A 27,825-nucleotide genomic window follows, 5' to 3' on the forward strand; every position below is an offset into this window, starting at 1 on the left:
GCAATGAGAGAACCAAGCAGACCGGTCCTTGGGGTAGCCCCTGATCAGGCGCCAGAGTTTCAGAGCTTGTCACGGTTTTCTATGATGAGCCCAAGTGAGGCGATCCTGTTCCGTGACGACTGTTTGCTTGTTCATTTGTTCCTTCAATCAGTCCCTCTCTCAGCCTCACTCGGCTCCTGCCATGGTACCAGGCCCAGGGCTGAGCACCGTGGGTGAGAGATGGGTCATCAGCCCCTTGCTGATTTGTCAGGCCCCTGGTCTGGCGGGTTGTCCCGTGACCACTAGTGTTTTTGGGCCATGAAATCTGACTTTGGGCAAAGATAGCCATGGTCACCAGGCAGAAGCATGAAGCAAGACCAGATTTGACCTCTGTTTTGTGGGCTTATGTACGTGGTTGGAGGTCAATTTGTGGCTCAACTAAGGAAATTCCTTCCTAATGAAGCGGGAGCCCTTGTAACGTGAGGATTCGGCAGGGCTTGTCTGATGATGGTGCTGGCCAGTACCGTGGGCTGGCACGGAGTCTCTCACACACACACACACACACACACACACACACACACACTCATACATTCAGGTCCTTCTTAAATAAGTGCACACTGTGGGGTTTTTTTCGTTTTTTTATTTTTATTTTTTTATTTTTTCTGTTAGATGGCATAAACTTTAAAAAAAATGTTTATAGGAGTATAGTTGATTTACAATGTTGTGTTAGTTTTAGGTGTACAGCAAAGTGAATCAGTTGTACATATACATATATCCACTCTTTTTAAGATTCTTTTCTCATATAGGCCATTACAGAGTATTGAGTAGAGTGAACACTATTTGGTATCATGTTTGTAGGACTAGAGGAGAGAGGGTGGTAGGAAAGTGGGGAGGTATCTTACTCTTAATTACGAAACAGGAGAGGGTACTCCTTTCTTTATCCTAAAAAAAAAAATGGACAGGGTATTCAGGAAGAAGGGTGCAGGTCTGGGTTTTGAACTGGGCGTGAGGCTAGTTGCAGCGAGTGGGGGCTACTCTTCATTGCGGTGCGCAGCCTTCTCATTGTGATGGCTCCTCTTGTTGCAGAGCACGGGCTCTAGGCGTGTGGGCTTCAGTAGTTGTGGCACACAGGCTCAGTAGTTGTGGCTCACGGGCTCTAGAGCACAGGCTCAGTAGTTGTGGCGCACGGGCTTAGTTGCTCCACGGCATGTGGGATCTTCCTGGCCCAGGGCTTGAACCCGTGTCCCCTGCATTGGCAGGTGGATTCTTAACCACTGCACCACCAGGGAAGCCCCTCCGATTCCCTTTTATCTGGGCCCCGTTGTAGCTTCTCTGTGCCTCTTTCATGACAAATTTCACATCCTTCTTTTAATAGTAATTCTTTACGTTGCCTCTTACAAACCATAATGTTTGTGAACAATGCTGCCCAAATTGTGGTCCCTGGACCAGCAAAGCCAGCATCACTTGGGACCTCAGTAGAGGTGTGAATTCCCAGGCCCATCCCGGAATCTGAATCAGAAGCTCTGTGGTAGGGCCCAGCAACCTGTGTTTTAGGAAGCCTTTCAGGGGACACTCATGTACCCTCAGGTCTGGGAATCAATTTCCTTGAGGACATGAACTGTGTCCCAGTCACCAGGTCTTCCCCCAGAGCCGAGTGTGAGGCCCGTACATAGCACACGGCAGGCGTCCACTAAGTGTGTGTTTGGTGAATAAATGGAGACCTTCTGAGCACAAGATGCCACACGCACGCTTAACCACACTTGATCATCTCAGCAACCACACGAGGGCTCGATTTTCTCCACCCCATTCTACAAAGGTGGAGACTGAGGCTTAGGGAAGTTAAGCTTCTTGCTGAGGCTCACATAGTTAATAAATGGTGCAGAGGCGATTCGGAACTGGCCTGGGCTGTCCCGCCTCTGGGAGTTGCCATCCGAATTAATCTTGTAACGTTCGCTAAAGCATTTGTAAAGTTCTGTCAGTATTCGGAGTCTCTGGTCTGTACAGTGATTTATTTTCCTAACTCAGCTTGTCAGAGAGTTCTGGGAGACTGGGAGGCAGAATCCAACACGGGGAGTTGGGGAGGCTCGGGCTGGCGCAGGCCTGGCAAAGATCTGGTAGGTGTTGCCCATGTGAAATTTCTAGAGTCAGAGCCAAAGGAGCAGCACAGGCGATGGCTGTTCAGCTTTGGCAGTTCCCTCTGGGCCTGGGCTTGCTTGGCTGTAAAATAGGGGATTGGAGTCAATGAACAAGCAAATGCTACAGCCCCTGTCTGTTCTCAGAGCAGGTGCACAAATCAGCAAGGGCTGGGGGTTCAAGATTTCCTGGAAAGGAGCACTTGAGTTACCCCAGGTGCACCTGGCCTGCCTGTTTTCACTCCCTCGCATTCAGAGACCGCCCACATGTGGGGACCACGCCTTGTGCCCGAGGCCAGGGGCCAAGCGGGTGCTGTTTCTCCTCCCCCAGGCCACGGGCACTTCCCTTACCTCTGTGGGAACCTGAATGATGTCGTCGTGAGCCCTCTCCTGTACACGTGCTACCAGAACTCCCAGTCTATCTCCAGAGCGTATGGACAGTATGGGGCCTCCACGATACAGCCCATCTCAGAGGAGATGCAGCTCCTGCTGACCGTCTACTATCTCGTTCAGCTGGGTGAGTCTCCCTCCCATTTCGTGGGAACCACTGGTGGAATAATCGCTAAAGGCAGGAACCGCACAAGCCTTGATCGCTGACCCTCCCTTGGAACCCTTGTGAAAACCGCCTCTGCTATCAGGTCACTGCAGTGGTCTCCACCCCGAGGGGCTGGGAAGGCCTTAAAGTAGGTCAAAATCTACAGTGAGAATTCAAAAATGATTTCCCTGCCCTTCTAGGCGCAGAGATACAGCAGGAATAAAACAATGGCTTTGCCCTCAAGGAGATTGTATCCTAGTGGGAGAGAGAAACAGTAAACAAGTGGAAAGTAAGCAGAGGGAGGTGGGGTATGTGATTGTGGGGTTGTTTCAGGTTGTCAGAAAAGGCCTCTGTGAGGAGATGGCGTTTGGGTCGAGACCCGAGTGGTGAGAAGGATCCAGCCTTATGAAGATCTGAGGGAGGCAGAGGGGGGAGGATGGGTGGGCCGCAGGCGGGGCTGGAGCATGGAGCCCCAGGTCAGTGGGAGCCAGGGCGGCTGCAGAGTGAGAGCATGACAGTGAGGGTGCTGTCAGAGAGGGGGTAGGGCCTCAGGCTAAGGTCAAGAGTTCATATTTTAGACACACTGAGAAACAATTTGTATTTGTCTGCTCAGGCTGCCGTAACAAAATGCTACAGACTGCGTGCTTAAACCTCAGAAATTTATCTTCTCACAGTTCTGGAGGCTGGAAATCCAAGATGAGGGTGGCAGCAGGGTTGGGTTCTGGTGAGGCCTCTCTTCCTGGCTTGCAGACGGCTGTCTTCTCACTGTATCCTCCTCTGTGCATGTGTGTGGGGACAGAGGGTGAGCTCTGGTGTCGCCTCCTCTTCTTATAGGGCCACCAGTCCTACTGGCTTAGGGCCCCACCCTTCCGACCTCACTTAGCTACTTCTTTAAAGGCCCTATCGCTAAATAAGTCGTACTGGGGGCTAATACTTCAACATACGAATTTTGGGGGGACACAATTCAGTCCATAGCACCACTGCAATGTTTTAGGCAGGGGACAGATATGATCTGACTTTCATTTCAAGAAGACCACATGGGCTGCCATGTGTGGCCAGATGGTGCAGTCGTCCCAGTGAAGGCAGGTGGTGGCTTGGACCACTAACGGCCACAGGGGAGAGATTCTGAAGGTCAGGATGGTGGGCTGTCTGTCTGAGGGACATGAGGGAAAGACGGCACTTGCATTTTGGCCTGAGCAACCTGGTGAGCCATGGCGCTGGAGGATGAGCGAAAGTCCTGTCTCGGCAATTTCAAGTTTGAGCTGCTGATGGGGCAGCCAGGTGGGCCAAGTCAAGGATTTGGATGTGCAGGTCTTGAGCCCCAGGGAGAGGTTGCAGCTATAGGTATAAATTTAGGAAACACGGGCTCAGTGATGATCTATATTAAAGCTGTGAGGCTGGATGAGAGACTGGGAGGGGTGGTGGATGGAGGAGAGTGCCAAGGTTTGAGCCCTGGGACACTCAGCATTCAGGGACCTGGAGGAGACGGAGATGGAGCAGGTAGGGAGGAACCCTCGAGGGTGCTGCTTAGGACTGTCCGGAATCTGGGAAAATGTGGATGTGTTTCTCTTTCTCACTCTTACAATCCACATCCAATCCATCAGTAAGCCCGGCTTCATCCTGAATCCAACCTTGCCCACCTTCTCCATCACCACCTCCCTTGCCCAGGGTACCACTCTTGCTCAAGCTAAGACAGCTCAAGGCTGCACAGCTGGTGCCGGGTGGAGCTGGATGGGGACACGTCTTCTAAATTGAAGCGTGGTGCTCTTTCCTCCAGCTCACCCAAATATGAAATTTTGACACATCAACCAGAAAATACCCGTAGGGAAGAAAACACTGAAGGTACTCAATCTCACTAGTCATCAAAGAGATACAAAATTAACACATTAAACAAGTGGTGCTTTTCTCAACTAAACTGATGATAACAACCCAAACGATGCTATCCAGTGGCGCTAAGGGTGCAGTAGAACCAGTGTTACCGTGTGTCATTAGTGTCATGGTACGTTGAGACATTTAAACCATCTGGAGACAGTCTGATGATATGTATTAGTTGGCTCTGTAGGCCCAATTTAGAGCATTTAGGCTAAGGAATGTCCTATACATAAAGCTGCGTATTGCAGAAGTATTTATAAATGTGCTTATTTGGAAGCAGTACAGGGGTCAACAGTAGATCAGCATGGCTCAGTCCGTGATGGTGCCTCCACGTTAACAGTGCCCGTTAACAGTGTTGTTTATGAGGGCCGTAAACATCATGCAAGCATGACTGTGGCGTGATGGTGAGGAAAGCAGACACGCCTTGAAGTCATAGGCCCGCAATCATTATAACGATGTAAAACCTGCACGTGGAAAAAAAAAGATGGAGAAACGTACAAAAATAGTAGTGGTCCTGTTAGGATGGTGAGATGAGGGCTGCTTTTATCACCTCCCTCTATTTCCCAGCTGTCTCGCATACCATGTAACGTTAATCATTTAGGTTGTGTTGTTTGAGAGTTCGTTTACACGCATTTCCCCAGCACGGCCCCGGTTATATTAGTGTGAAGCTGCCGCATGGGGCAGGTGCTGAGGCCCCTTCCGCCCGCCTTGTCATTGCCAGCGGCGGACCAGGTGCCCCTGATGGAGGACCTGGAGCAGATCTTCCTGCGCTCCTGGCGGGAGTCGCACCTGACGGAGATCCGGCAGTACCAGCAGGTGCCACCGCAGCCCGTCCCGCCGGCGCCTGGGGCCGTGGCGCCCGTCACCTCGGCGCAGCTGCCCTGGCTGGCCGGCCTGGCCGCCAGCTCCTGCAACGACAGCGTGCACATCATCGAGTGCACCTCCTCCCTGGCCGAGGGCCTCTCTGAGATGTTCCGCCTACTCATCGAGGGCAGGCTGGCCAAGACCAACTACGTGGTCATCATCTGCGCCTGCCGGAGCGCCGCCATCGACTCCTGCATCGCCGTCACCGGTGAGGCTGGGCCCCGCCGCTGGGCTGCCGGGAGAGCAGTCTGGTGATGCCCAGAAGCCCTCCTTTGCCGTTGCCCTCTTTTGCCTCTCGTGGCCCCGGGTTTGCAGCTGCGCTGGTTAGTAACAGCTGTTAGCGCACAGTAGCCCCTGGTGTGCCCGGAATAGTGCGCTTCGGGAAAAATTCCATCCCTCCTGGCATAGAAGGTGAGCCATTCCCCTTTCTCTTGAGAGACTGGGAGCAGGTTTGGATCTGGATAGATACAGGGAAAACCTGGGTCCCCCGTGCACCTGCTGGTCTGTGGTTGAATGACTCTGGCCCTCAGCTTCTTCAACTACCTAATGGAGATGAAAAAAAAAAAATAATGGCCTTCTTGTGTTGTGTGGGTCAATGAGCCAATTAGCTAATTAATTATCAAAACGTGTATTGAAGCCCTACTATGTGCAGTCACTGTTCTGGGGGCTGGGGACACAGGAGTGATGTCCCTGCTTTCCTGGAGCGTGCGTTCTGGTGGGGAGGCAGACACCAAACAGCGCAGAATGTCCCGGGGGGAGGGGGGAGGGATGGAGGATTGCAGTAACTGCAGGGTCCCAGTGATCTCTTGGCATTCCTTCATCTTAAACACCTGTGTTTTTAATAAATTCTTTACATTGATTTCAGTAATATCTTTAGTAATAAACCTCGAGCCCCTGCTGTGTCAGGCATTGGGCTGAATATTTTATAAACATTGTCTTGTTTTATCCTCACAATAGTCCTGTGAAGTAGATGGTACTTTTAGCCACGAATTCCAGATGAGGAAACTGGGTCAGCCTAGGTTACACAGCTAGTTAAGTGGGGAGAGAGTCAGGTTCCAAAGACCATACTCGGGGGATTTCCCTCTTATTATCCCAACTACTAAACTGGGCCCGGGGGGTGTGTACCCTTTATTCATTTCACCAGCAGGAAGCCCTGCTCTTAGCCAGGCGTGGTGCTGGGCTTGCGGGGTGGAGGGAGAAAGAGATTCAGGCACAGACCCTGCCATCGAGGAGCTCACGTGCTAATTCTAAGCGGAGGGCCCAGTCCAAATTGTTGTTTGTCTTCCAGGAAAATACCAAGCCCGGATTCTTTCTGAGAGCCTTCTCACCCCAGCCGAGTACCAGAAAGAAGTCAATTATGAGCTGGTTACGGGGAAAGTGGACTCTCTGGGAGCCTTTTTTAGCACCCTCTGTCCAGGTAGGCTTGTAGTGAGACAGGTGCAAATTCATAAATTGATGAGAAAGACACAAAGGGCAAGGTTGTCTCGGGGATGGAGCCCATCCCCCGTGACCTGCTGAGGCTGGCCTGGGTTTGCATGTGTGGGCGGCCCTTCCATCTGTGGCGTCTCTGGCTGGCTGTTTCCTGCTCTGGCTGTGGGTTCTCTAGGTGGCGGCTTTGTGGTTTCGTCCTTTGGGGGCACACAAGGGCCTTGAGCCTGGTTCTCCGTACCTCTCCGGCTCTGTCCATCACCCTCCTGCCTCCCCCTCTGTGTTGCTTAAAGCTTCTCACTGGAGAAGTGTATTCTCTGTGCCTCATTCTGTGTGTCCTGTGCCTTGAGTGCCCATCTCCCTTCTTTTCCTGGCCACTCACCCTACAAGACTCACCCCATTTCCTCCCAGAAACTCTTGCTGGCCCCTCCTTCTCCAAGATGTGCTCAGACCCCTACCTCCTGATCTTCGGCATCTCGCTCTTCTTTCTTTCTGTCCTGGCACCTTCTGGGTCATAATGTAATTTTCTTTAGCACATCTGCCTTCCTGGGCTGTGGGCTCCTTGACAGGATGGGCCACCCTATCTCTGGTGCCCCAGGCCCAGGACAGTGCCTGATACATAGGGGGTGTTCCATAGATGCTTGCCGAGTTTCACTGAGACGGAAAACCCATTTCTGTTATTCTCTCTGTTTTGGGCAGAGGGCGACATTGATATTCTGCTGGACAAATTTCATCAGGAAAATCAAGGCCAGATTTCTTCCTCACTTACTGCCTCCTCTGTCACCAAATCAGCATCCCTAGATGTCGGCGGGACACCGGTATGCACAAGTGAGTGACGCCGGGGCGCTGGTGGCCAAGCTCTGGGCTGGTGAGGCAGCATCCAGGGCCCCCAGGGGCTGCAAGGAAGCAAAGGTAGAGGCACCTCCAGCGGGCAGGGCATCTCCTTAGAATCAAGTAGACCTAATGTCTAATTTTAATTTTAGTCTTTGATGGTAACAGTCTCATTTTACCCTGAAACGTACATCTGTACAGTTTTCCTGAGATGGCACATTTCTCTGTTGATTTCCAGTTTATCGATGCATTGTTGAAATACTTTATTCATTCTAAGTTCCTGAAGGGCTGTGATGGTCTCCTCCTCTTCCAGAGAACCTGTAGCCTCTTCCAAAATCCAATCTCAGCATCAGCTTCCCTGGGATGCCGTCCTTGTCCCCTCCAGGTGGAGCAGGTCACAGCCTCTGTGCTCCCCGAGTGCTATTCATCCTTTTATTTTCAAATTAGGAAAAGGGTGTGAAATGACCATCACGGTGGTAGCCCGGAGCAGGCGCTCAATGAATATTGGTGTTTTCCCCATTCCCTCATCACTTTGTGTACTAGACGGGGCCCCCCTGCTTGATTCCCTAGCAGAGGTCCAGGGCTGTAGCCATCTGCTGGCGTGCACCTCACCTTCATGGGGGCTCTGGTTCCAGGTTACCATCTGGAGCCTCACCGCATCTGGCCCTTCCAGCTGGCCGTGGCCCAGAAGCTCCTCTCCCACGTGTGTTCAATCGCAGATTCCAGCACCCAAAATCTGGACTTAGGATCCTTTGAGAAGGTGGACTTTCTGATCTGTATTCCACCCTCAGAAGTGACCTACCAGCAGACCCTGTTCCACGTCTGGCATTCAGGTACGGGCCTTTCAGGGGCAAGTGTGAGGTCTGTGTGGAGAAGCTTTGATCTGTTTGCATTCAGATTTGGATTCGAACACCATCTTTACTTCTAAAGTAGAGGGTGCCGTGTTAACACCCCGGTTTCATAGCTCACGCAACTGATGCCCAGAGGAAGCGACTTGTCCACTGTTTTATAATCTGTTAAAGGTAGAACATGACTTGAATGTTCCCTCTGTCCCTCTCAAGTCAGTGAAGTATGTCCCGATATCTGGCTTCAACTTAATGTATTTTCCCTGTGCTTTCAAGGGGATTAAACATGAACCACACAGAGAGTCAGTGTCTTCACTCGGAGGGTTCACTCTGAGTGCTCTAACCTAAGGCCTGGTGGCATTCAGGCTGCAGATGATTTTGGTGGGTGAGAGGGGACCTTTCCCTTTCTTTCAGTCACCCATGCTGGGCTCAGCTGCTTCACGGAGGCAGCTCTGCTGTGCCCCTGGGTGGGCTGTGTACATACCACGCTGGGGAGCAGGCCCACCTCCAGGCCCTGCTCCTGCGGGCAGTGACACGACAGTCGCTTGCACGGTGATCGGCCTCCCTGACTCACACGTACCTCCTGCATCCCCGCAGCCTCCGGTCCCAGCAAGGAGCCTGCCACATGGGAGATGCTCCTCAAGTGTCTGTTGCTGAGTGAAAAACTCATGACCATCTTTGGAGTTACTGATGCATTTTCACTGTGTTGCAGGGGTTTTGCTGGAGCTTGGCTTGGAAAAGGAGCACATGACCAAGCAGAGGGTCGAGCAGTATGTTTTGAAGCTAGATGCCGAGGCGCAGACAAAATTCAAGTCCTTTCTGCAAAACTCCTTTCAGAATCCACACACGCTCTTCGTCCTCATCCACGACCACGCCCACTGGGATCTCGTGAGGTTAGCCTGGCTTTGGCACATGGCAGGGCTGGCATTTCCCTTCTTTGAATGAATATGTATGGATAATACTGTGGGTATAAGTGTTAAAAAGATGAATGGTGTTGGGGGCTTGGCATTTGTAGGCAGATGCTGTGGGTGTATTTCCGACCTTAGGGCCGGAAGTTACCTGAGGGATCATCTAGTGCAGCCTCTGAAAGGTACCATTATGGAAACTAGAGAAGGGAAGCATCTCGCTCAATGTCGCAGGCTGGGGTGGGGGAGGGAGGGTATCAGTGGCAGAGCGACAGGTGCCGGGAAGGGATCCTGTTGGGAGTAGCTCTGCCCAGGCCCCTTCCTGATGGAGCCCCATTGGCTCTGGACACCATGGGTCACAGCTGGTGCCCTTCCCAGGGGAGATGTTACTTTCTCAACTCAAATGAACATAAATCTAGATGAATTTCAGGTGGTGTCAAGCCTGGAGTCTGGCAGAATTCCTGGGTGTTTACCAGGATTGGTCATCTCCATGAGACGGGCCTTGGGGTTGTGTGTTTAGACACTGCTCCTGACATGGATGAGGTGGGAAAGAAGACTGTGGGTCGGGCATCGGAGGAAGGCTTTGATTTAGCGCAGGGGCAGAAGCTCAGGGCTGGCCAGAGCCTTAAAGTTCACCCAGTTAGGGCTTCCCTGGTGGCGCAGTGGTTAAGAACCTGCCCGCCAACGCAGGGAACATGGGTTCGAGCCCTGGTCCGGGAAGATCCCACATGCCGCGGAGCAACTAAGCCTGTGCGCCACAACTACTGAGCCTGTGCTCTAGAGCCCACGTGCCACAACTACTGAAGCCCACGCACCTAGAGCCCGTGCTCCGCAACGAGAGAAGCCACCGCAGTGAGAAGCCTGCACACTGCAACCAAGAGTAGTAGGCCCTGCTCGCCGCAACTAGAGAAAGCCCACGCAAAGCAATGAAGACCCAATGCAGCCAAAAATAAATAAATAAAATAAATTAAAAAAAAAAAAAAGTTCACCCAGTTAAAGGGTTTACATTCTCGCATCCATGTATGGGCGTGGGGGAATTTGAACATTCTGAAGTATATAAAAAGCTAAATTGTACATATTCATTTGGTGGGTAGGTTTCTCAGAGTGGCTACCTGCCACCCAAAGGGTGAAGCACTGATTTTTTTCCTGTCCCCCTAGATTTATAGACAAGAATGCTGAGACCACTGACCCACTGAGAAAGGCTGAGACGTACTTGTCTCCTCGGCCCCTTGTCCAAAATGCTTCCCATTCCTGATCCTATACTTAAAAATATAGTATAGAATTTACCATGTTATGTCCTCTTTGGGTCATTTCAAGATCAGTAGGACTGTTGGAGAAAAGAATTTAAGGAGGCAGGTGTACAATCAGATGGGGCCAAGGGAGAAAAGGCGACTCATTGACAACTCCTGGCTGAGAGCATCCCTGTGCTAGAGAAGCGGGTGGATTGTGTATCTTGCCAGCAATCCTCTGTAGACACTGTTCCCCCAGCCAAGCTTTTAATAAGTCATGAGTATTCAGGGGAGTCCCTGGCGGGTACCTGAAGCGCAGTCATATTTAAAAATTTCATTTTCCTAGTCATGGGCAGAGCCCTAAGCTTCGATTGTTGCCAGCGTTGGGAGGCTCGCTGTCAATTGATCCAGCTGCTTGATTGTCGTCAAATGACAGGACAGAGCTTGCCGTTCCGCTTATCATTTCTTCTCCCCCTTTTGCTCCCTCAGTAGCGCTGTTCACGACCTCTACTCCCAGAGTGACCCGTCCGTGGGGTTGGTGGACAGATTGCTCAACTGCAAGGAGGTGAAGGAGGCCCCCAACATCGTGACGCTCCACGTGACCTCCTTCCCGTACGCACTGCAGACGCAGCACACCCTCATCAGTCCTTACAACGAGATACACTGGCCGGCCTCCTACAGTAATGTGAGTGTCCCAGGCTGCTGGGCCCACTGTAGCAATGACCTTGCATTGGGAGAGATCCCGTTCACTAAAGACTTGACTGACTAGCCCAGCTGAGGGTCAGTGGGTTCCAGCTCCTTGGATCTTTGATTCTACCCAGGGTTAGGTTTAAACCCTTCTTGGTCTTTAGAAACCTTCCTGGGTGCATTTGTTGGCTCCCTGTCTTAGAGCATGTAATGCAACACAGTTGGTTTACTGTTTCTCTGGCGACTGAAGCTCTCTGAGCAGCGTTCTGAACACCTGCTCTCCTGGTGTTGGACGTACAGCCCTCTAGGGCTGTGGGGATTTGGACTCCACATGGGGTGACTCTAAGTTTGTCTAGAAGCCCTGGAAATGTTCCTGTCTTTCCTACCCCTGCATCCTTCAGCAGCGAGGTTCAAAATCTCCTTCCTCAAACTGAACACACGTCCACAAACCCTGGTGAGTTTTATTTCAGCCTATCACCTGCCATTTTCTCATCAAAATAGAAGACAGCAGTCATTCTGGTAATTTGAGAAATCTGGTGGTTGGATTCCACCTAATTACACAAGCAATAAGTAGACATCAAGTTGCGGACTTTTTCGGAGTGTCTCGGAATCAGCCGAGGAACTTCTAAAGATGCTGATGCTTGGCTTCCTTCCCGCCGATTCAGAATCAGAGGTAGCAACGGCATTTGTTTTTATGTAGCGCTTCCCGTGAGCCAGGCAGGCACTGTTCTAAGTGCTTTATCGTATGAACTCAGATAAGACACAGGTGCTAGGATGATTTCCGATTTACAAATGGGGAAAATGAGGCAGAGGGGAGGGGTTAAGCCGCTTGCCTAAAGCCATGCAGCTAGAAGGTTCTGGAGCCGGGATATGACCCAGTCCAGCGAAATCCACGGCCCTCATGTTTAACCACTGTGCTACTTAAGGATGAAATTCATGCCTTTGTAATTTTAGCATCCTCCCCCCACCAACTTTGCTGTGCTCTGAAGTTTGATAAGCTCTGATGTTAGTTTGGGAGGAATTTTATATCAGTGTGGGTAAAATTGGTTGGATGAATGCGTTTCTTTCTGCTGATTTAATAGCAGCTGAATGCAAAACAGTTGATTTGTCTATTCCTAAAACCAGCTAAAATTGTTGGAAAGAAGCAATTTTAACAAAGGGAAGTTGGGTGTTTTAAAAAAAAAAGAGGCTGATTTTCTTCTTGGCAAAGGCACTGGGGTGAACTGAATGGAAAAGTCTTGACCGATGGGGAGGCGCCGGCCCTTACGCGTGGAGTGCGCTGTGCTCTGGGGCTGCAGAGGAAAGACAGTTATAAAGCGTCATCCAGGGGATTGCAGAGTCAGCACGGTTCAGATCAAGATGCCCGTCCAGGTCATCTGTGCGCCCGGCGTGTGACCCTTTCAGTCCGCACAAAGGCAATGTTTGCGTGACCGATGCGCTTCTGTTTTAGGGAGTGGACTTGTATCCTGAGAATAAGAAGTACTTCGGGCTGTCCGAGTTCATCGAGTCCACCCTCTCAGGACACAGCCTCCCCTTGCTGAGATACGACAGCTCCTTTGAGGCCATGGTCACCGCATTGGGAAAAAGGTACCCGTCTCTCTTGAAGTTACTAAAAATGCTCCGTAGTCAAGGGCAAGGTGAGGAATGTGCAGCCAGGGAATTCCAGGGAGGGGGCCACCTCTCTCCCTTCCTGGGTGACTCAGTCCCTCCGTTAAAGGGATCCTGGTTTATTTCTCGTCTTGCCTTTTTGGGCCGGTGATGTTGTTCCAGAAAATTTGAGAGATGAGAATGGGCAGAAATATGCTAGAATATGGGATTGCATGTCTGAGACTCAAGGGAGGGCAAGAAAATGGGAGGTAAGATAGCAAAAGGTGTAAAGGAAGAGAGAGTGGTGGTCAGTTGTCTTTGTCTTTATTTCCTTTGCATGTCATCTACGGTGTGCTTATTTTGTGCCAGTCACTCTTCTTACTTTCATCATGTTATTTAGTCCTCCCGACCTCTCTGAGCCAGTTGCTATTATTATTCTCATTTTGCAAATAAACTGAGACTCAGGGAGACCCCATGACTTTCTCAGGCCACACGTCTAGCAAGTGACAGAACTGGGTGTGAACCCAGAGTCAGTGCTACCTTTTCAACCCTGTCACAGCAGACCCCTGAGGTGGATATCAGTGCTGCCATTTTACAGATGAGGGAACTGAGGCCCAGGGAGGTTAAGTGCCGACATCCACACAGTTTATACGTGGAAAAGCCAGGCCAAGCTTTACAGACTGTCTAATACAAAACAAAATGAATGGCTCTGCTGCCAGTTGTGGGTGTTGAACTGAGCTCTGCCATCTCCCCTCATTTGTCTCACTTGCTGACAAAGGGATTGAATTAGACATGTACTTCCCAAGCTATACTGCTGGATGCTAATAGTTGTTATGTCACGAGGGGTTCCATGGTCATGTGTGTTTGATAAACCTTACATTTAACAAAGGATTCTTCTCCCAATGAGAGTTCTCAAAGCCTTCAATGTGCCACGTGTGCTATAAATCTCTAAGAGACGGCTAGAGCGTGCAGCATCTCCATTGACTCATGGGATTAGTGTTCCCCAGAGCACCCTTTGGGGAACTAAATCCCTTTCAGCTCTGATGCTGATGGGTTTAATCAGGCCACTTCTCCAACTCGTGGATTGTCAGCCGAGCTCTCATAACCTTGCTGAGGGAAGACACCCTCCAAGATTTTACACTAAGGCTGTGAGAACTGACCTTTGTCCTGCCTCTGCTTCTCTGCCCGGCTCCCCAGCTTCTCCTCGTGCAGCAAACATGTGCTGAGTGCTTAGTGATCTGTAGACGTTGGGCCAGTATTTTCCATTTATTGCCTAAAATAATCCTCACAATGGCACAGTGAGATAGGAGACGCTGTTATTCCCCCATTTGACAGAGAAAGAAACAAAGACTTGGGTTAGGTCACTTGCCCAAAGTCATGTGGGGGGTTTGTAGTGAAGCCAGACCAAATCCTGGTCACTTAAGTCCAAACAGTAGACCTACTAAACTGTACGGAGCGAGCTCTCACAGCTGGTAGAAGGCCAGAGTGATCATGGCACCATACATCCTGGCTCTACTCTTTATTAGTTTTAACTTTAGGCAAATCATGGAACCTGCCTGAACAGTCTACTTTCAAGTGATATTGTACCACTTCCTGTATAAGATTCTTACAATAGTATGTTTCCATTTCTCTCCTCCTAGGCTTTGTGCTTTTGTTATCATACATTTTACTTATATATGTTATAAACTCCCCAATAAATCACATTTGCTTTAGGCAGTCGATCATCTTTTAAAGATATTTAAATAAGAATATTTTTTAAAACCTTTTTTATTTATGCACATAGTTAATACTTCCAGTGCTCTTCATTCCTTTGTGTAGATCCAGATTTTTATCCGGCATCATTTTCCTTCTGTCCAAAGGACTTTCTTTAACATTTCTTGGAGGGAAGGTTTGCTGGTGATGAATTCTTTCAGCTTTTATGTGTCTTTAAAAGTCTTTATTTTGCCTCATTTTTGAAAGGTATTTTCCCTGGGTGTAAAATTTAGGTTGACTTTTTTCTTTCAAAGTATTAAAGATGTTGCTCTACTGTCTTCTGACATACATTGTTTCAAACCAGAAGTCTGCTGTCATCATCACCTTTGTTTCTCTCTGTGTAATGACCTCTCTTCCCCACCACTCCCTCCCAACCCCAGCTACTTCAAAATGTTTTAAATTTATCACTGATTTTAAGCAATTTGATAAAGATAGGCCTTGGTGTGGTTTTCTTCATGTTTCTTGAGTTAATTGAATTTTCATCAAATATGAAAAAATTTTAGTCATTATTTCCTCAAAAAATTTTTTCTACATCTCTCCTTTCCCCTTTTAGAGTAATCCAATTGTACATATATTAGCCTACTTGAAGTTGTTCCATAGCTCTCCGGTGCTATAGTCATTATTTTCTGTTTCCCTCTGTTTCATTTTAGATCATTTCTATTGTTATGTTTTCAAGTTTACTAGTGTTTTTTTTCCTGCTGTCGGTCACATCCAGTTTATTTATATTTATATTTTTATTTTTCACAAAAGCAAAATAGTCATATAACAAGGTTCCTAAGAGAAGAAGAAAGGCAATTTCAGGTAGCACATACATGAATGTACACACTGACAAGTTGATAATAAATTATTACTTGTGTTTGTTTATTAATCAGGACTGTTCCTTGCAAGTGACTGAAACCCAACTTGAACTACTTTAGGAAAGGGAGAGGAATGCACTGACTCATGAAATAAAAGGAGAGGTTGAATAAATAAACCACAGAACCAGATGCAGCTGGTTTCAGGAACAACTTAAGTTAGGTATTAAACACTGCCAAGACTGTGTTGTCTTGTCTTTGGTATTTTTCTCTGTGTTAGCTTTATTGTATCTCATCACACACTGGTTTCTTCCATGTGCTGACAGCATCATCCCTAGCTGCTGCTGAACTTCATATTCTCCAGCTTCTAGAAGGGTACTGATTCTTATAAATAGTTTGAAAAATCCCAAGAAAAGACTGATGACCCATCCTGGGTCAGGTAGCCATTCCTGAACTGATCCATTGTAGCTGGCAGGGCCGGGCCAAATACCAAGATGGTAGCTCCCATGAGAATTCAGGATCCAGTTTTTTTTCTGTCTCAGACATTTTAGTTTTCATCTCTAGAATCTGAGTCTTTTTTATGTTTCCATTTAAAATGCTCAATTTTTCCTGTATCTTCTTAAACATATGGAATATAGTTATAATAACTGTTTTAATGTTCTTCTCTACTAATACTGTCATCTGTGTTGTTTCTGGGTCAGTTTCTATTGGTTGATTTTCCCCCCTCCTTATTATGGGTTGTATTTTTCTGCTTCTTTACATATCTGGTAATTTTTGAGAGGATGCCAGACATTGTGAATTTTACCTCGTTGGGTGCTGGATATATTTGTATTCCTATAAATCTTCTTAAGCTTTGTTCTGAGGTACAGTTAAGTTACTTGGAAACAGTTTAATTCTTTCAGGTCTTGCTTTTCAACTTTGTTAGGCAGGACCAGAGCAGTTTTTAGTCTAGGGCTAATTTTGTTCACTACTGAAGTGAAACCCTCTAAGTACTCTACAATATTTCATGAGTTTTGATGTCTTCCACACTGGTGATGGGAACAGGAACTATTCCAAGCCCTATGTGAGTTTGAAGTATTGTTCCCTCTAATCCTTTTGGATGGTCCTTTTCTTGGCTTTGGGTAGTTTTCTCACATATATGCACTGATCACTACTTAGCTGAGGACTTGAGTGGGACCCTCTGCGGCTCTCCTGAGTTCTCTATCTGTGCAGTTCTCTCCTCTTTGGTAATTTCCCCCATGAGCTCTGGCTGCCTTGGTTTCCCTGGACTCCAGATCTTTCCTCAACTCAGGGAGACACTGGGGCTTGCCTGGGTTCCTCCTTCCTGAGCAATCCTGGGAACTCTTTCCAGGTAGAAACCGGAGGCTCACCTAATTTCTTTCCCGTTTCGAAGGATCACTGTCTTTCGTTGCTCAGTGTCTTGAAACACTGTTGTTTCATATATTCATCCAGATTTTTAGTTATTTCTGATGGAAAAATAAATCTGGTCCCTGTTACTCTGTCTTGGCCAGAAGCAGAAGTCTCTGCTTGTCCTTTGAGCAGAGTTGAAAGCAGATGTTGGAGATGGGGAGAAGAGTGGGCTTCTCCCTAAGTGACATCTTGCTCTTCTTACCTTGCTCAAGGTGACAGGGGGCCACCACAGCTGGGGCAGTGCTGTAGAGAGTGGAGACGATGCATTTTCCACTCTGCTCTCTTTCTTCCTGGGCACTACTTGGCCAGTGCACCAGGGGCAGGGTAAAGCAGTGCTTGGGGCTTGCCTGGGTTCCTCCTTCCTGAGCAATCCTGGGAACTGGTCCACTGGACCAGTGCTTGGGCCACTGGTCCCCTTTGTGCCAGAACCTGCAGACCCTTAATGCCTTCCCAAGACAGCACTGGTATTGGCAAGTTTGCCAGGCCAACTCTTCAGTTCATAGAAGCCATAAAGTAGTTGAGTGCTAAGGAGAAAGAATGAACAAAAGTATAACGATGGGCAGGAGAAGATATCAGAGATGCTGTTGGAAGGTGAGCTGGCTGCCCTGATAGAACTCACAGGGTGACATGGCCATGGGAAGGTTCCTATCTTTGTAGGTCAAGAAACTACTTTATCTTTGCTCCAAAAAGCCACTGAGTCAGGGCACTCATTCCATCTAAATAAACTCCCAGGAGCATTGCCTATAAACGGAACATCAATTTGTCTATTCCTACTGAGAAACACAGAGTGACATACAGTGACTTGGGTTTTTCTGGTGGTGTTCTGGGGTCTGTCTCTGGCACAAGGGTCAGAGCTGCTCTGGCAGTGCACGTAATTGTGGGAGGGGTCTCCCCCTTCGTGTGTGACCACAGCTTCTGAAACAAAAACTAGGATTCTTGGTTTGACTGGCTGTGTTTGGATTTGTAATTCATCTGTCAAATTAAAATCACATTAGTTACATTTCTAATAACTCACTGTACATGAAATGAATGATATGCCTTTAGGATGGTCCCCCCCCAAATCTGGGGTAAGTGGTAGCTGCACTTACATACTGATTACTGATGGTTCTCCTATTGCCAGTGGGAACGTGGGGCAAATTACCTAACTCATGGAACCATAAATTAAGCTGATGATGGGCATTTATTTTACTCATTCATCTAGTCATTGAACAGATCTTTATTGAGCAGCTAGTATGCGCCAGCAGAAACAGCAAAACTTTGCTTCTGTTTCTCAGCTGGAAATGATAAAGCAGTTTTTGACTTGACTTATAAGGAAGACTTCAATTTCAGGTTGTAAACAACCAGCTTCAAAAGGCAACACACTTGTTTGTGATCCAGGAGTTGCCTGTGCCCGAGATGGCAGGTGTCTGGGTTACTTGTTTGCCCCGGAAAGGCCTTTCTCTCTCGGAGCTCTCCGGGCATCCTTGGGGGTTGCAGCCCTCGGTCACGACGTGGTCTCTCTGTTCCTTGCAGGTTCCCCCGCCTGCACAGCGCGGTGATCAGGACCTTTGTTCTCGTGCAGCACTACACGGCCGCGATGATGGCCGTGAGCGGCCTCTCTCAGATGAAGAACTACACATCGGTGGAGACGCTGGAGATCACGCAGAACCTCATCAACTCCCCGAAGCAGTGCCCCTGCGGCCACGGGCTCATGGTCCTGCTGCGGGTGCCCTGCTCCCCGCTGGCGGCCGTGGCCTACGAACGGCTGGCCCACGTGCGGGCGCGGCTGGCCCTGGAGGAGCACTTTGAGATCATCCTGGGCAACCCCAGCTCTGGCATCACCATCGGGAAGCACTTCTTGAAGCAGCTCAAGGTGGGACAGGAGTGGGGATAGACTCCTGGGAGGGCGGTGGGGCGGGACCACCAGGGGGAGGGGGAGGGGAGGAGAGGGAGTGGGGTGGCGACAAACTCCTTAAGGTCCCATCCCGGTCCATCGGTCCATCGTGGCCTCTGCATACCGGGCCACCCCTCCAGCTGCCTCTCTTGCCACGTCCCTACCTGCAGCTTTCAGTCCAGCTGTACCACATTACTTATAAAAGCTGCACCCCCCCCCCCAAAACACACTCTCTTGCTCTTTCAAACTTCTGGGTTGTAGCTTGATTTTATTTCTTTCTGGGGATTCATTTCTTCTTCTTGTTTATTTAGCTGATGCCTATCAATCTGCAGAATTCAACTCAGTGTCTTTTTAAAAAAAATTTTTTTTAAATGTATTTATTTTTGGCTGCGTTGGGTCTTCGTTGCTGCGCGCGGGCTTTCTCTAGTTGCGGTGAGCACGGGCTACTCTTCGTTGCGGTGCGTGGGCTTCTCATTGCGGTGGCTTCTCTTGTTGCGGAGCATGGGCTCTAGGCACGCAGGCTTCAGTAGTTGTGGCTCCCGGGCTCTAGAGCACAGGCTCAGTAGTTGTGGCACACAGGCTTAGTTGCTCCGCGGCATGTGGGATCTTCCCGGACCAGGGCTCAAACCTGTGTCCCCTGCCTTGGCAGGCGGATTCTTAACCACTGCGCCCCCAGGGAAGTCCCCAGCGTCTTTTCTTCTTTCAGGAAGCTGCCCTTCCCCTTACTTGTCCCCCTGTCCCCCCCAACCTGGGGCAGGTTCTGCTTTACCTGCCTGTCATCTGGCTCCTCCCCCAGCAGAGAAGGGCAAGGACAGCCCCACACATCTCAGCCCCCCAAACTAGCACAGTGCCTGGACCATAATCGCCTTTCACTAAACGTACAGGTGACGGAGGATGCAAAAGGGTTAGGGTAAGAATACTGAGAGAATAATTGGGAAGGAACTGTGAAGGCACAGCCCCACAATGGAGAGAACATAGTACCAAATGTTAGACAGTTGAGGATATACACTGTCTCGCAAAGAATCAGGCAGTCAGTTGGCAGATATTTCTTGAACAGTTGATAAGTGCCAGGCAGTGTTCTGTGTGGCTGGGAGTCCCGTGGTGAAGCCAATGGTATGCTTGTTTGCGGTTTAAATTTGATAAAAATCCAGCGAGGCATTGCAAGAGCTTTAAATCAACAGAAGGACATCAAGGTTCCCTTAGAGCTGGGCTGGTTGGAAAGTAAGAAGTCTTACAGCTTTCTTTTTAATCACCTGCAGATGTGGCAGAAAATTGAGGATGCGGAGTGGAGGCCTCAGACATACTTGGAGTTGGAGGGCCTGCCTTGCATCCTGATCTTCAGTGGGATGGACCCACATGGGGAGTCCTTACCGAGGTGAGTGGGGAGGGACTGTGCGCCTGGGGGTCTCTGAGGAGCCAGTTGCCTGGGCTCGCCGCTGGGGGCTTTGCCAGGTCAAGCTTCCCCTGCCCGACTCTTGGGAGTGCCTTCACATCAAAGTCATCATAGATGTGTATCTTTATGGTGACCGTTTTCCAGCAAATGTCAGTGAAATGCGTCTGAGGCCTGGGCAGCTTTCCCTAATTCTCAGACAGGCACCCCCCAGGCTCGTGGTGGGGGATGTGGGGACTCTTGCCGGGCTCCGTGGGTGGAGGCCCTGTAGCTGATGAGGAAGCTGAGGCTTACAGAGATTAAGCCAGTGCACCGCATGGCGGACTCCAGGGCCGCCCGGCTTCTTGCCGCTTGGCCACACGACACGCGAGGGCCACCTCGTGCCGCGTACTCACGGGCCGGGTAGAAGTGTCCGCACAGGGTTCAACCTCAGTTGTTGCCGTGTCACGGATCAAGTCTTCTATTCCTCAGCTCCATAAGGACTAAGACAATGTCTTAGTCTAGCTTAACGTTGAACAAGCGTTTACTTTTTGTATCAGGCACTGGGCTAGACTTTTAATCTAGCATTTGCACCTTACGACCATAGTATTACTCCCCTGTTTTATAGATGAGCAAATGAAAGGTCATTTGCTTTAGTAAAAGCCTAACTGCACCCCCCATCTGCCTGTCTCCAAGCCCTTTGCTGTTTCCCCCACACAGCTCCGAGCCCTGCCCCCGCATGCCCTCTGTGCCCACACCTCCACGTATGTCGTGACTCATTGGCGTGTCTTCCCAGGCAGACTCTCGTTTCCAGTATGGTGATGACTTGATCACCATCCTCTCCCTTGCATGAAGCATAACCTTGGGCACATTTTAAATGTTGATGGAATAATCAAATATCCACTTATTACATATATTTCTCCCAGCAGTGCACGGAGATGGTTATTAATATTCATGGCCATCTTTCATTTGAAAAAAATCTGAGCCTCCAAGAAGTTGCCCAGCTTGTCGAGGGTCTGTCACCAGGAAGTGGCAGGGCAGGGGTTCAAGCCTCATTTTTGTCTGACCTGAAAGTCAGTGTTCCTTTGATTCCAAGCAACACGGGGCTAGATCCACGGCAGGGGCCCCCAGAGACTTGCAGTCAAACAGACTTTGTTGCTCAGGGGTCCCAGTGATGCTGTTTGCTTCTCCGTTTGCACGAGTCCTAGGGGCCTAATGAGGAAGGCAGGGTGCTGGTCCCCAGCACAAGCGGTACCTCCTCTGTAGAAGGCAGTCGATAGAGCCCTTCTTCCGTTTCCTCCCAGGTCTCTGCGGTACTGTGACCTGCGGCTCATAAACTCCTCCTGCCTGGTGAGGACGGCATTGGAGCAGGAGCTGGGCCTGGCTGCTTACTTTGTGAGCAGCGAGGCTCCCCTGGAGAAGGGGGCCTGGAGTGAGGCCTTGGAGAGTGATGCTGAAAAGCTGAGCAGCACAGACAACGAGGATGAGGAGCTGGTGACGGAAGGTGGGGAGGGCCGGTCTAGACACCTGTCCCGCACGCAGCGCGGCCCTGGGCCCGTCTGCTGGTCAGCAGCTCCCAATGAGAGCCATCTGGACACGTCTTTGGGGGAAATCCCTCAACGATTTCAGATTTTGCTTTCTCCCCCTCATTTTTGGTGATGTGAGAAAATGGAAATCCCAACAGGTTCTTCGTAGCTCTAGAATTCTTAAAAGAGTAGGAAGAAAAATGGAGATTTCCTAGGCTTTAAGTTCATGCCTTGTTTGAATTGCTGGTGGAATTACTGCCTGGTTTAAGGTTCACTCGCTTGTTTCCTCTATGTGAATTAACAGGATCTGTCCCTTATTGAGATTTATGAAAACAGGCTAGTTTCGTTTGCAGACATCAAAGTTCAACGCCATGTATTTTAATGGGACACATAAATTGGAGCAATGCAAGGCGTTTGGCTGTAGTCAACAGGATAGCGAGAAAATAAAAAGCTGCTACTACAAATATGCAAGGCACTCGTGGGGTTTGGTGTAGCAGAGAGAGAGATGGAAGGAGAGCTGGAAGATGAGGACGCTCTTCCCCTCCATCTCTGGCTGTGTGGCTTTGGACAGGTCACGTCACCTCTCCAAGCCTCAGATGACTCATCTGTAAAGTGGGGTGGAAAGACCCACCTGGTGCTGTAGGAACCTTTCACAGACGTGAATGGGACCCTGACATGAAATTGCCCGTGGAGTGAATCCACACTCCTGGAATCTCCCGACCCACCTCCGTCCTTTCCCCATTCGTTCCTCTTGGCTTCCGGCCCCTACGCCGCACCCCGGGCTCTTGGCCACACTCATCTCATGAATGTGCCCTGCTCTGTCACCTCTGGGCCACACAGGCGTTCTCCCGGCCACTCGAGTTCCCTCCGCTCCGTGCTCCACCTGGAAATCCCCGCCGGCCCTTCAGAACTGGGATCAGGGCCACCTTTCCCAGGATGTTTCCCTGCTCTTGCTTCTCCCTGCTGGGTGGGCACCTGGCCCCTGGGCTCCTCCCTCTTTGCTCTCCTTACTCTGTCCTGTAGCTGTGACCCCTGGGCAGGAGCCTCACTGACCCACCAGTGCCTCACTGGCCTGCTCTGTGTTTTACACCTGTCTCCTCAGCACTCCCTCAGAGGAGGATGCCTGGGAACGTGGATGGATGGAGGGATGGATGGATGGAGGGAAGGAGGGATGGATGTTTGGATGGAAGGAGGGATGGATGGATGGAGGGATGGGTGGATGGAGGGATGGATGGAGGGATGGGTGGATGGAGGGATGGATGGAGGGATGGGTGGATGGAGGGATGGATGGACGGATGGACGGATGGACGGATGGAGGGATGGATGGGTGGTTGGGTGGGTGGGTGGACAGATGAGAGATGATATGTGTGAACGCACTTTGTAAACTGTGAAGTGCTGGGGGAACGTACGGGACCATGATTATGAGGCCTCTTCAGTGTGTGTGTTTTGAAACAGGCTCCACATCAGAGAAGAGGAGCCCCGTGAAGAGAGAACGATCCCGCTCCCATGACTCCGCGTCTTCATCCCTCTCCTCTAAGGCATCCAGTAAGTTTCCAAGGGATAAAGATCCCACAATTGGACCGTTTTTGTTTTTTGAGATTTCAAAGAATGAAAAGAGATCCTTTATTTTCAACTAGAACTGGAAAGAGAAGGGATCTACGAAGAACTGGCCTTTCTAGAGAGTACGCGTCTTTCTGGACTTGGGCGGGGAGTGGGGGGGTCCTTCCCGGGAGGAGGTCGTGGCCTCTGCCCCTGCAGGGCCTGTGCCGGGTGGTGTCAGAGGGCCCTCCCTCTGTGCTCTACAGGCAGCTGTTGGTTTGGGGAATCAGGGGAGGGGAGCTGGGTGAGTGTTCTTGTCGAGTCTGAGGGCGGAGAGAAGTGGACACGGAAGACTTCACTGGGGGAGAAATAACAAAAGTTAGCAAGTGTCACTGACCCCTGGACCTGGACCACACTTTGGTGGAGGGAGTGGGGAATGTGGATGAAGCGCTCCAGGTCTCTGCTCTGAGGGATGCCTCGGCCTCAGGAGCAGTCAGGACGGGCACACGTGAGACATATCGCATGTCTTCCCACCACAAGCATTTACGGAGAGCCTACTCTCTACCTGGCTCAGGGCATTGAGAGACCAATTAGATACGGACCTGCTCTCAAGGAAACCACTGTTCCTTTGGACCAGGTTATGTTGCAATAGGGGCTGCTGTATTTTTTCTGCACACATATTAACACCCGTGAGGTGTTACGGTTATGCATATGAGGAAGTAATTATTTTGTCTCAGGTGGGGCAGATTTAGGGGTAGGGTGTGACCCCTGCAGGTTTCAGAGAGCAGCTGGCCTTTGGGCCTTGCAGGAGAAGGCTTTCCAGTGCAGGAGAAGGTATTCCAGGTGGAGGAGACTTCACAGGTAGAGGAGGCTTGGGGCCTGAAGGTGTGTGTGGTGCTTGGGTGCAGTGAGTGGTCCCAGGGTTACAGCTCAGGGTCAGGGCGTGGCTGCAAAGGTCAGAGCACATCAGGGGGTTTGGCTTGGGGCCTTCTTTGGTTTCCTTTCTCGTTCCCCCTCCCCACCTGCCCACAGATAACAGTGGGCCAGTGGTGGGGCTCTCCCTCACAGGTGTGCACAGAGGGAGTCAGACGAGGCCTCCTTAACATGAGCCTGGTCTCTGTGATAGAAGAAAGGCCTGATTTATAGGCTAGAGTCGGTCAGAAAAGCCAAATGCTGCAGCTTGTTACCCTTCTGCCCCAAGCAATAGAGGGAGCCCAGGGTACCGGGGGGGCACCTGAGGAGTGGATGATCTGTGCCGTTAGAATAGAGAGGTGTGGTGCTTTGTTTTTCCCTGATCCTGGGCTGGCAGCTTTCTAGAAGGTTCTGGGACACGCAGGGCTGTGCAGCGTCTTCAGGTGGAGTAGATTGCCCAGGCTGCCAGCCAGCCCCCCCTTCCGGTGAGGTGACTTGTTAAAATTCCTCAGAGGGTCCTGGGATCTTAGGGGTCTCTGATGAGATGCTTCCCATGTCTCTGATGAGATGCTTCCCGTGGCCTTCGGTGTAACTCCCACATTTCAGGAGGTGCAGGGAGGGGAGCCTTGGCCACAGGAGTCAAGAGCGGGGGGCGGGGTCACACGAGTCAGCCTGGGAGGGGCTGGGTCGCTCTTTTATAGACTGACAGTCCCCCTGGATTCAACCGGGGCAGAATGACTGAGGTCAGGGCGGGTGGACGGAGAGAAGCATCAGTGTGGATCTCCGTCCTCCGGGTCCTCCCAGTCTGGGCCTCACAACCTAGCACGTGGGTGAAGACATTTGGGTCCCCGTGGTCTACTTTTGGAACCTCATGCCCCTTTCATGTCCTTTGTGTCCACCTGTCCCTCCCCCGGGCCAGATGCCCAGGTCCTCATAGCCTCCCCGACCCTGGTCCTTAGCTCGTCCGCTGCCTCTGAGCTGATCACCTCGGGTGGCTTGCCCGGGGAAGAGGCATTTTAGCAGGCGTCAGGCCTTTAGCCTAGGGGGACAGGCCACTGCTGCATTTCCTCTGTCCACGAGCAGCCTGTAACCAAGCAAGACGCAGGCTGTGGGGTTGAGTCACAGCCTTGCTGGGGAGCTGGGATCCAGTGGGGAGGTTGGCTGAGCGGTGTGGTGCGTAGCACGCAGGCTGAACCAAGTGTCATGGGGCGGGGTCTGGGGAGGGTGGCCTGGGAAGCAGCTTCCCTCGTCTCCGGGAAAACAGAGCGAAGACAGAGATGTGGTTCCCGTGGAGCCTGAGGTCCTCGGGGTTGCTCAGAGCTGGCACGCATGCCCCGGGCAGATGTGGCTGGATTGATATGAAAGACAACGCTGCTCCTCGGTGTCCGGGGACCCACACTCATCTTGCCTTTCAACATGGTCCACGTGGGGAAAAGGGCAAAAGAAACCCCGTGTTTGGGTAGCTGCTGTGCGTGCTGCATTTTCCGTCTTGAGTTCTTCTAGAAGCTAAGTGGTTGTAGCATTGGAGTCAAGCCTTTTCAGTCCTGTGAGTTTTGCTGCTTTGAACCAGAAGCACCACCACGCTGTGCAGAGGGGAGAGCGGAGCTCCAGGACCCACCTGCACAGAAGCGGGAGTGTAGGCTGGGCGCTGCAGGTGAGGGTTCTGGAGCAGAGCGGGCGGGGGGTGCAGAGGAGAGGCCTTTGCGACGTGTACGGGGCCAGGGAGCCGTGCTGGCTGTCTCCCCGCGGTGCCTCTTGGCTTTGTCAGGCCAGAGTCTGTATTTAACCAGAGGTGGGATGGCATCGACGGAAATTCCCAGTCGTTGCAGGTAAGGGGAGTCAGTGCTGCAGAAGCAGGAGCGGCGGGTCCGGGGCCCTGACTGACGGGACCCTCTCTCCCCAGGCTCAGCGCGGTGCGGCGAGTCCCCGGCTCAGGCTCAGCCGGCGGGGCCCTCGCGGGGGGACCGGGCCCGATCGCCTCAGCCCTGCGGCCCCGCGGAGGAGGGCAGGGCCCCGGGAGAGAGACAGTGGCTCCGGGCCGGGCGGGGGCCGCCGGTGGTCATCAGCAGGCGCAGCCCCGGGCCGGCCCCCCAGCCGGACCCCGGCCTCAAGACCGGCCAGTGGAGCATCCAGGTGTCAGTGCCCTCATCGTCCTCCTCGGGCTCGCCCTCCTCGTCCGCGATGCCCGCCGCCGGCCCGCTCGTCCTGCAGGCCGCCCAGTGCTCCGTGACCAAGGCCTGCCGGCGGCCGCCTGTGGTCTTCCTGCCCAAGCTGGTGTATGACATGGTCACGTCCACCGACGGCAGCGGCCTGCCCAAGGCCGCCTCGCTCCTGCCCTCGCACTCGGTCATGTGGGCCAGCTCGTTCCGGCCCCTGCTCAGCAAGACCATGACGTCCACAGAGCAGTCACTGTACTACCGGCAGTGGACGGTGCCCCGGCCCAGCCACATGGACTACGGCAGCCGCGCCGAGGGCCGCGTGGACGGCTTCCACCCGCGCCGGCTGCTGCTCAGCGGGCCCCCCCAGGTGGGTGCCGCCCCGTGCGCCCGGGCTCCGCGGGGCTTGTGTTCGCGCCCGGAGGCAGGTTTGGGGCTTATTCACACCTGCCTTCCCGCGGTGGAATCTCGGATGGCCCTAAGTGGGCAGGTGGACGGCTGGGTGACCTCCATCCTCTGACCCCAGTTTCCTCCTCTGTGTGATGTGTGGGTGGAGGAGTTCTCTGCGGGTGCTTCTTGCTCCTTCAGACAACGATTCTGCATTTCCCACGTGATTGCATTCGGTCCTCATGGCCAGTCTGCGGTTCCCTCCCACTCTGACAATGGAGGCCAACCCCTGTTTCTGCCCTGCAAGATTTTGGTGAAACTGAACAGGGAGGTGAGAAACCTGTCTCCATCTCCCAGCTCTTTGTGTTTTTCTGACAACAAAAGACCGTTTCACCTGTCAACATGGCAGGAACCTGGGCGGTGTGAATGTCAGGTGTCGTGAGCATGTAAGGAGGACGCACGAGGTTGGTTTGGGGTCTTGGGAGGGGGCTCGGCCAGACAGGGCAGGGCTGGAGGGTGGGCCCTACAGTGAACTGCCTGGGCTTGGATTCGGACTAAAACATCACCGGAGCCCTGGGCCGGTTCCAGCCTTCTCTCTGCCTGACTGTCCTCATCTGAGAAAGAGGAAGATAATAGCCCCTCTGTCACAAAAACAGGAGTGTTAAACAAGAGGATAATTGTAGGGCACCTGGAACGTGGCCTGACCCCTGGAAAGCATTGTTACTGTCACCACCATCATCACTGCCCCAATTCAAGACATGTTTCCTTTTCACACCGAATGTTCATTCCCCTGCCAGGTACCTACCCCAAGAAACACAAACCCACAAAAATATGTATAAGAATGCTCATTTTTGTATTGTTTACAGTAGTTAAAAAACAGACTGGAAACAACTTAAGTTGCATTGGTCAAGTTTGGTTGAATATATTTGAGCACAACAATATCGTACAGTTCAGCCACAGAAAGTTTGAACTACTCAATAGATCTTTATATACTGACACTGAAATTTCTCTAAGATATTTACATTTTAAAGATCAAGTTGCAGAATAATATATACATGGTGTCATATCAATTATGAAAACAATCAGTGTGTGTATGTGTCTGCGTGTGTGAAAATATCTAAAAAATCCCTGACAGGAGAGCTTGGGGGCGGGGGGGACTGGAATTTGTGACCATTCTACTTGATTATTGATCTGTACTTCTTGAACTTTTAAA

At 51.1% G+C, this 27,825-nt stretch overlaps 1 protein-coding gene across 1 annotated transcript in view; it reads left to right on the forward strand.

Moving 5' to 3' along the window:
- Positions 1-27,825, forward strand: part of GREB1 (growth regulating estrogen receptor binding 1) — a 67,154-nt gene that overhangs the window by 21,656 nt on the left and 17,673 nt on the right. The window contains exons 9-21 of the mRNA XM_061210768.1: positions 2,443-2,628; positions 5,240-5,590; positions 6,671-6,799; positions 7,510-7,638; positions 8,277-8,474; positions 9,199-9,379; positions 11,110-11,305; positions 12,758-12,894; positions 18,363-18,702; positions 19,983-20,098; positions 21,397-21,596; positions 23,074-23,163; positions 25,973-26,595. Of these exons, the coding sequence (XP_061066751.1) occupies positions 2,443-2,628; positions 5,240-5,590; positions 6,671-6,799; positions 7,510-7,638; positions 8,277-8,474; positions 9,199-9,379; positions 11,110-11,305; positions 12,758-12,894; positions 18,363-18,702; positions 19,983-20,098; positions 21,397-21,596; positions 23,074-23,163; positions 25,973-26,595 (2,876 nt within the window). The remainder of the gene's footprint in view (positions 1-2,442; positions 2,629-5,239; positions 5,591-6,670; positions 6,800-7,509; positions 7,639-8,276; positions 8,475-9,198; positions 9,380-11,109; positions 11,306-12,757; positions 12,895-18,362; positions 18,703-19,982; positions 20,099-21,396; positions 21,597-23,073; positions 23,164-25,972; positions 26,596-27,825) is intronic.

This window comes from Eubalaena glacialis, chromosome 14 (genome assembly GCF_028564815.1).
Source record: "Eubalaena glacialis isolate mEubGla1 chromosome 14, mEubGla1.1.hap2.+ XY, whole genome shotgun sequence".
NCBI lineage: Eukaryota > Metazoa > Chordata > Mammalia > Artiodactyla > Balaenidae > Eubalaena > Eubalaena glacialis.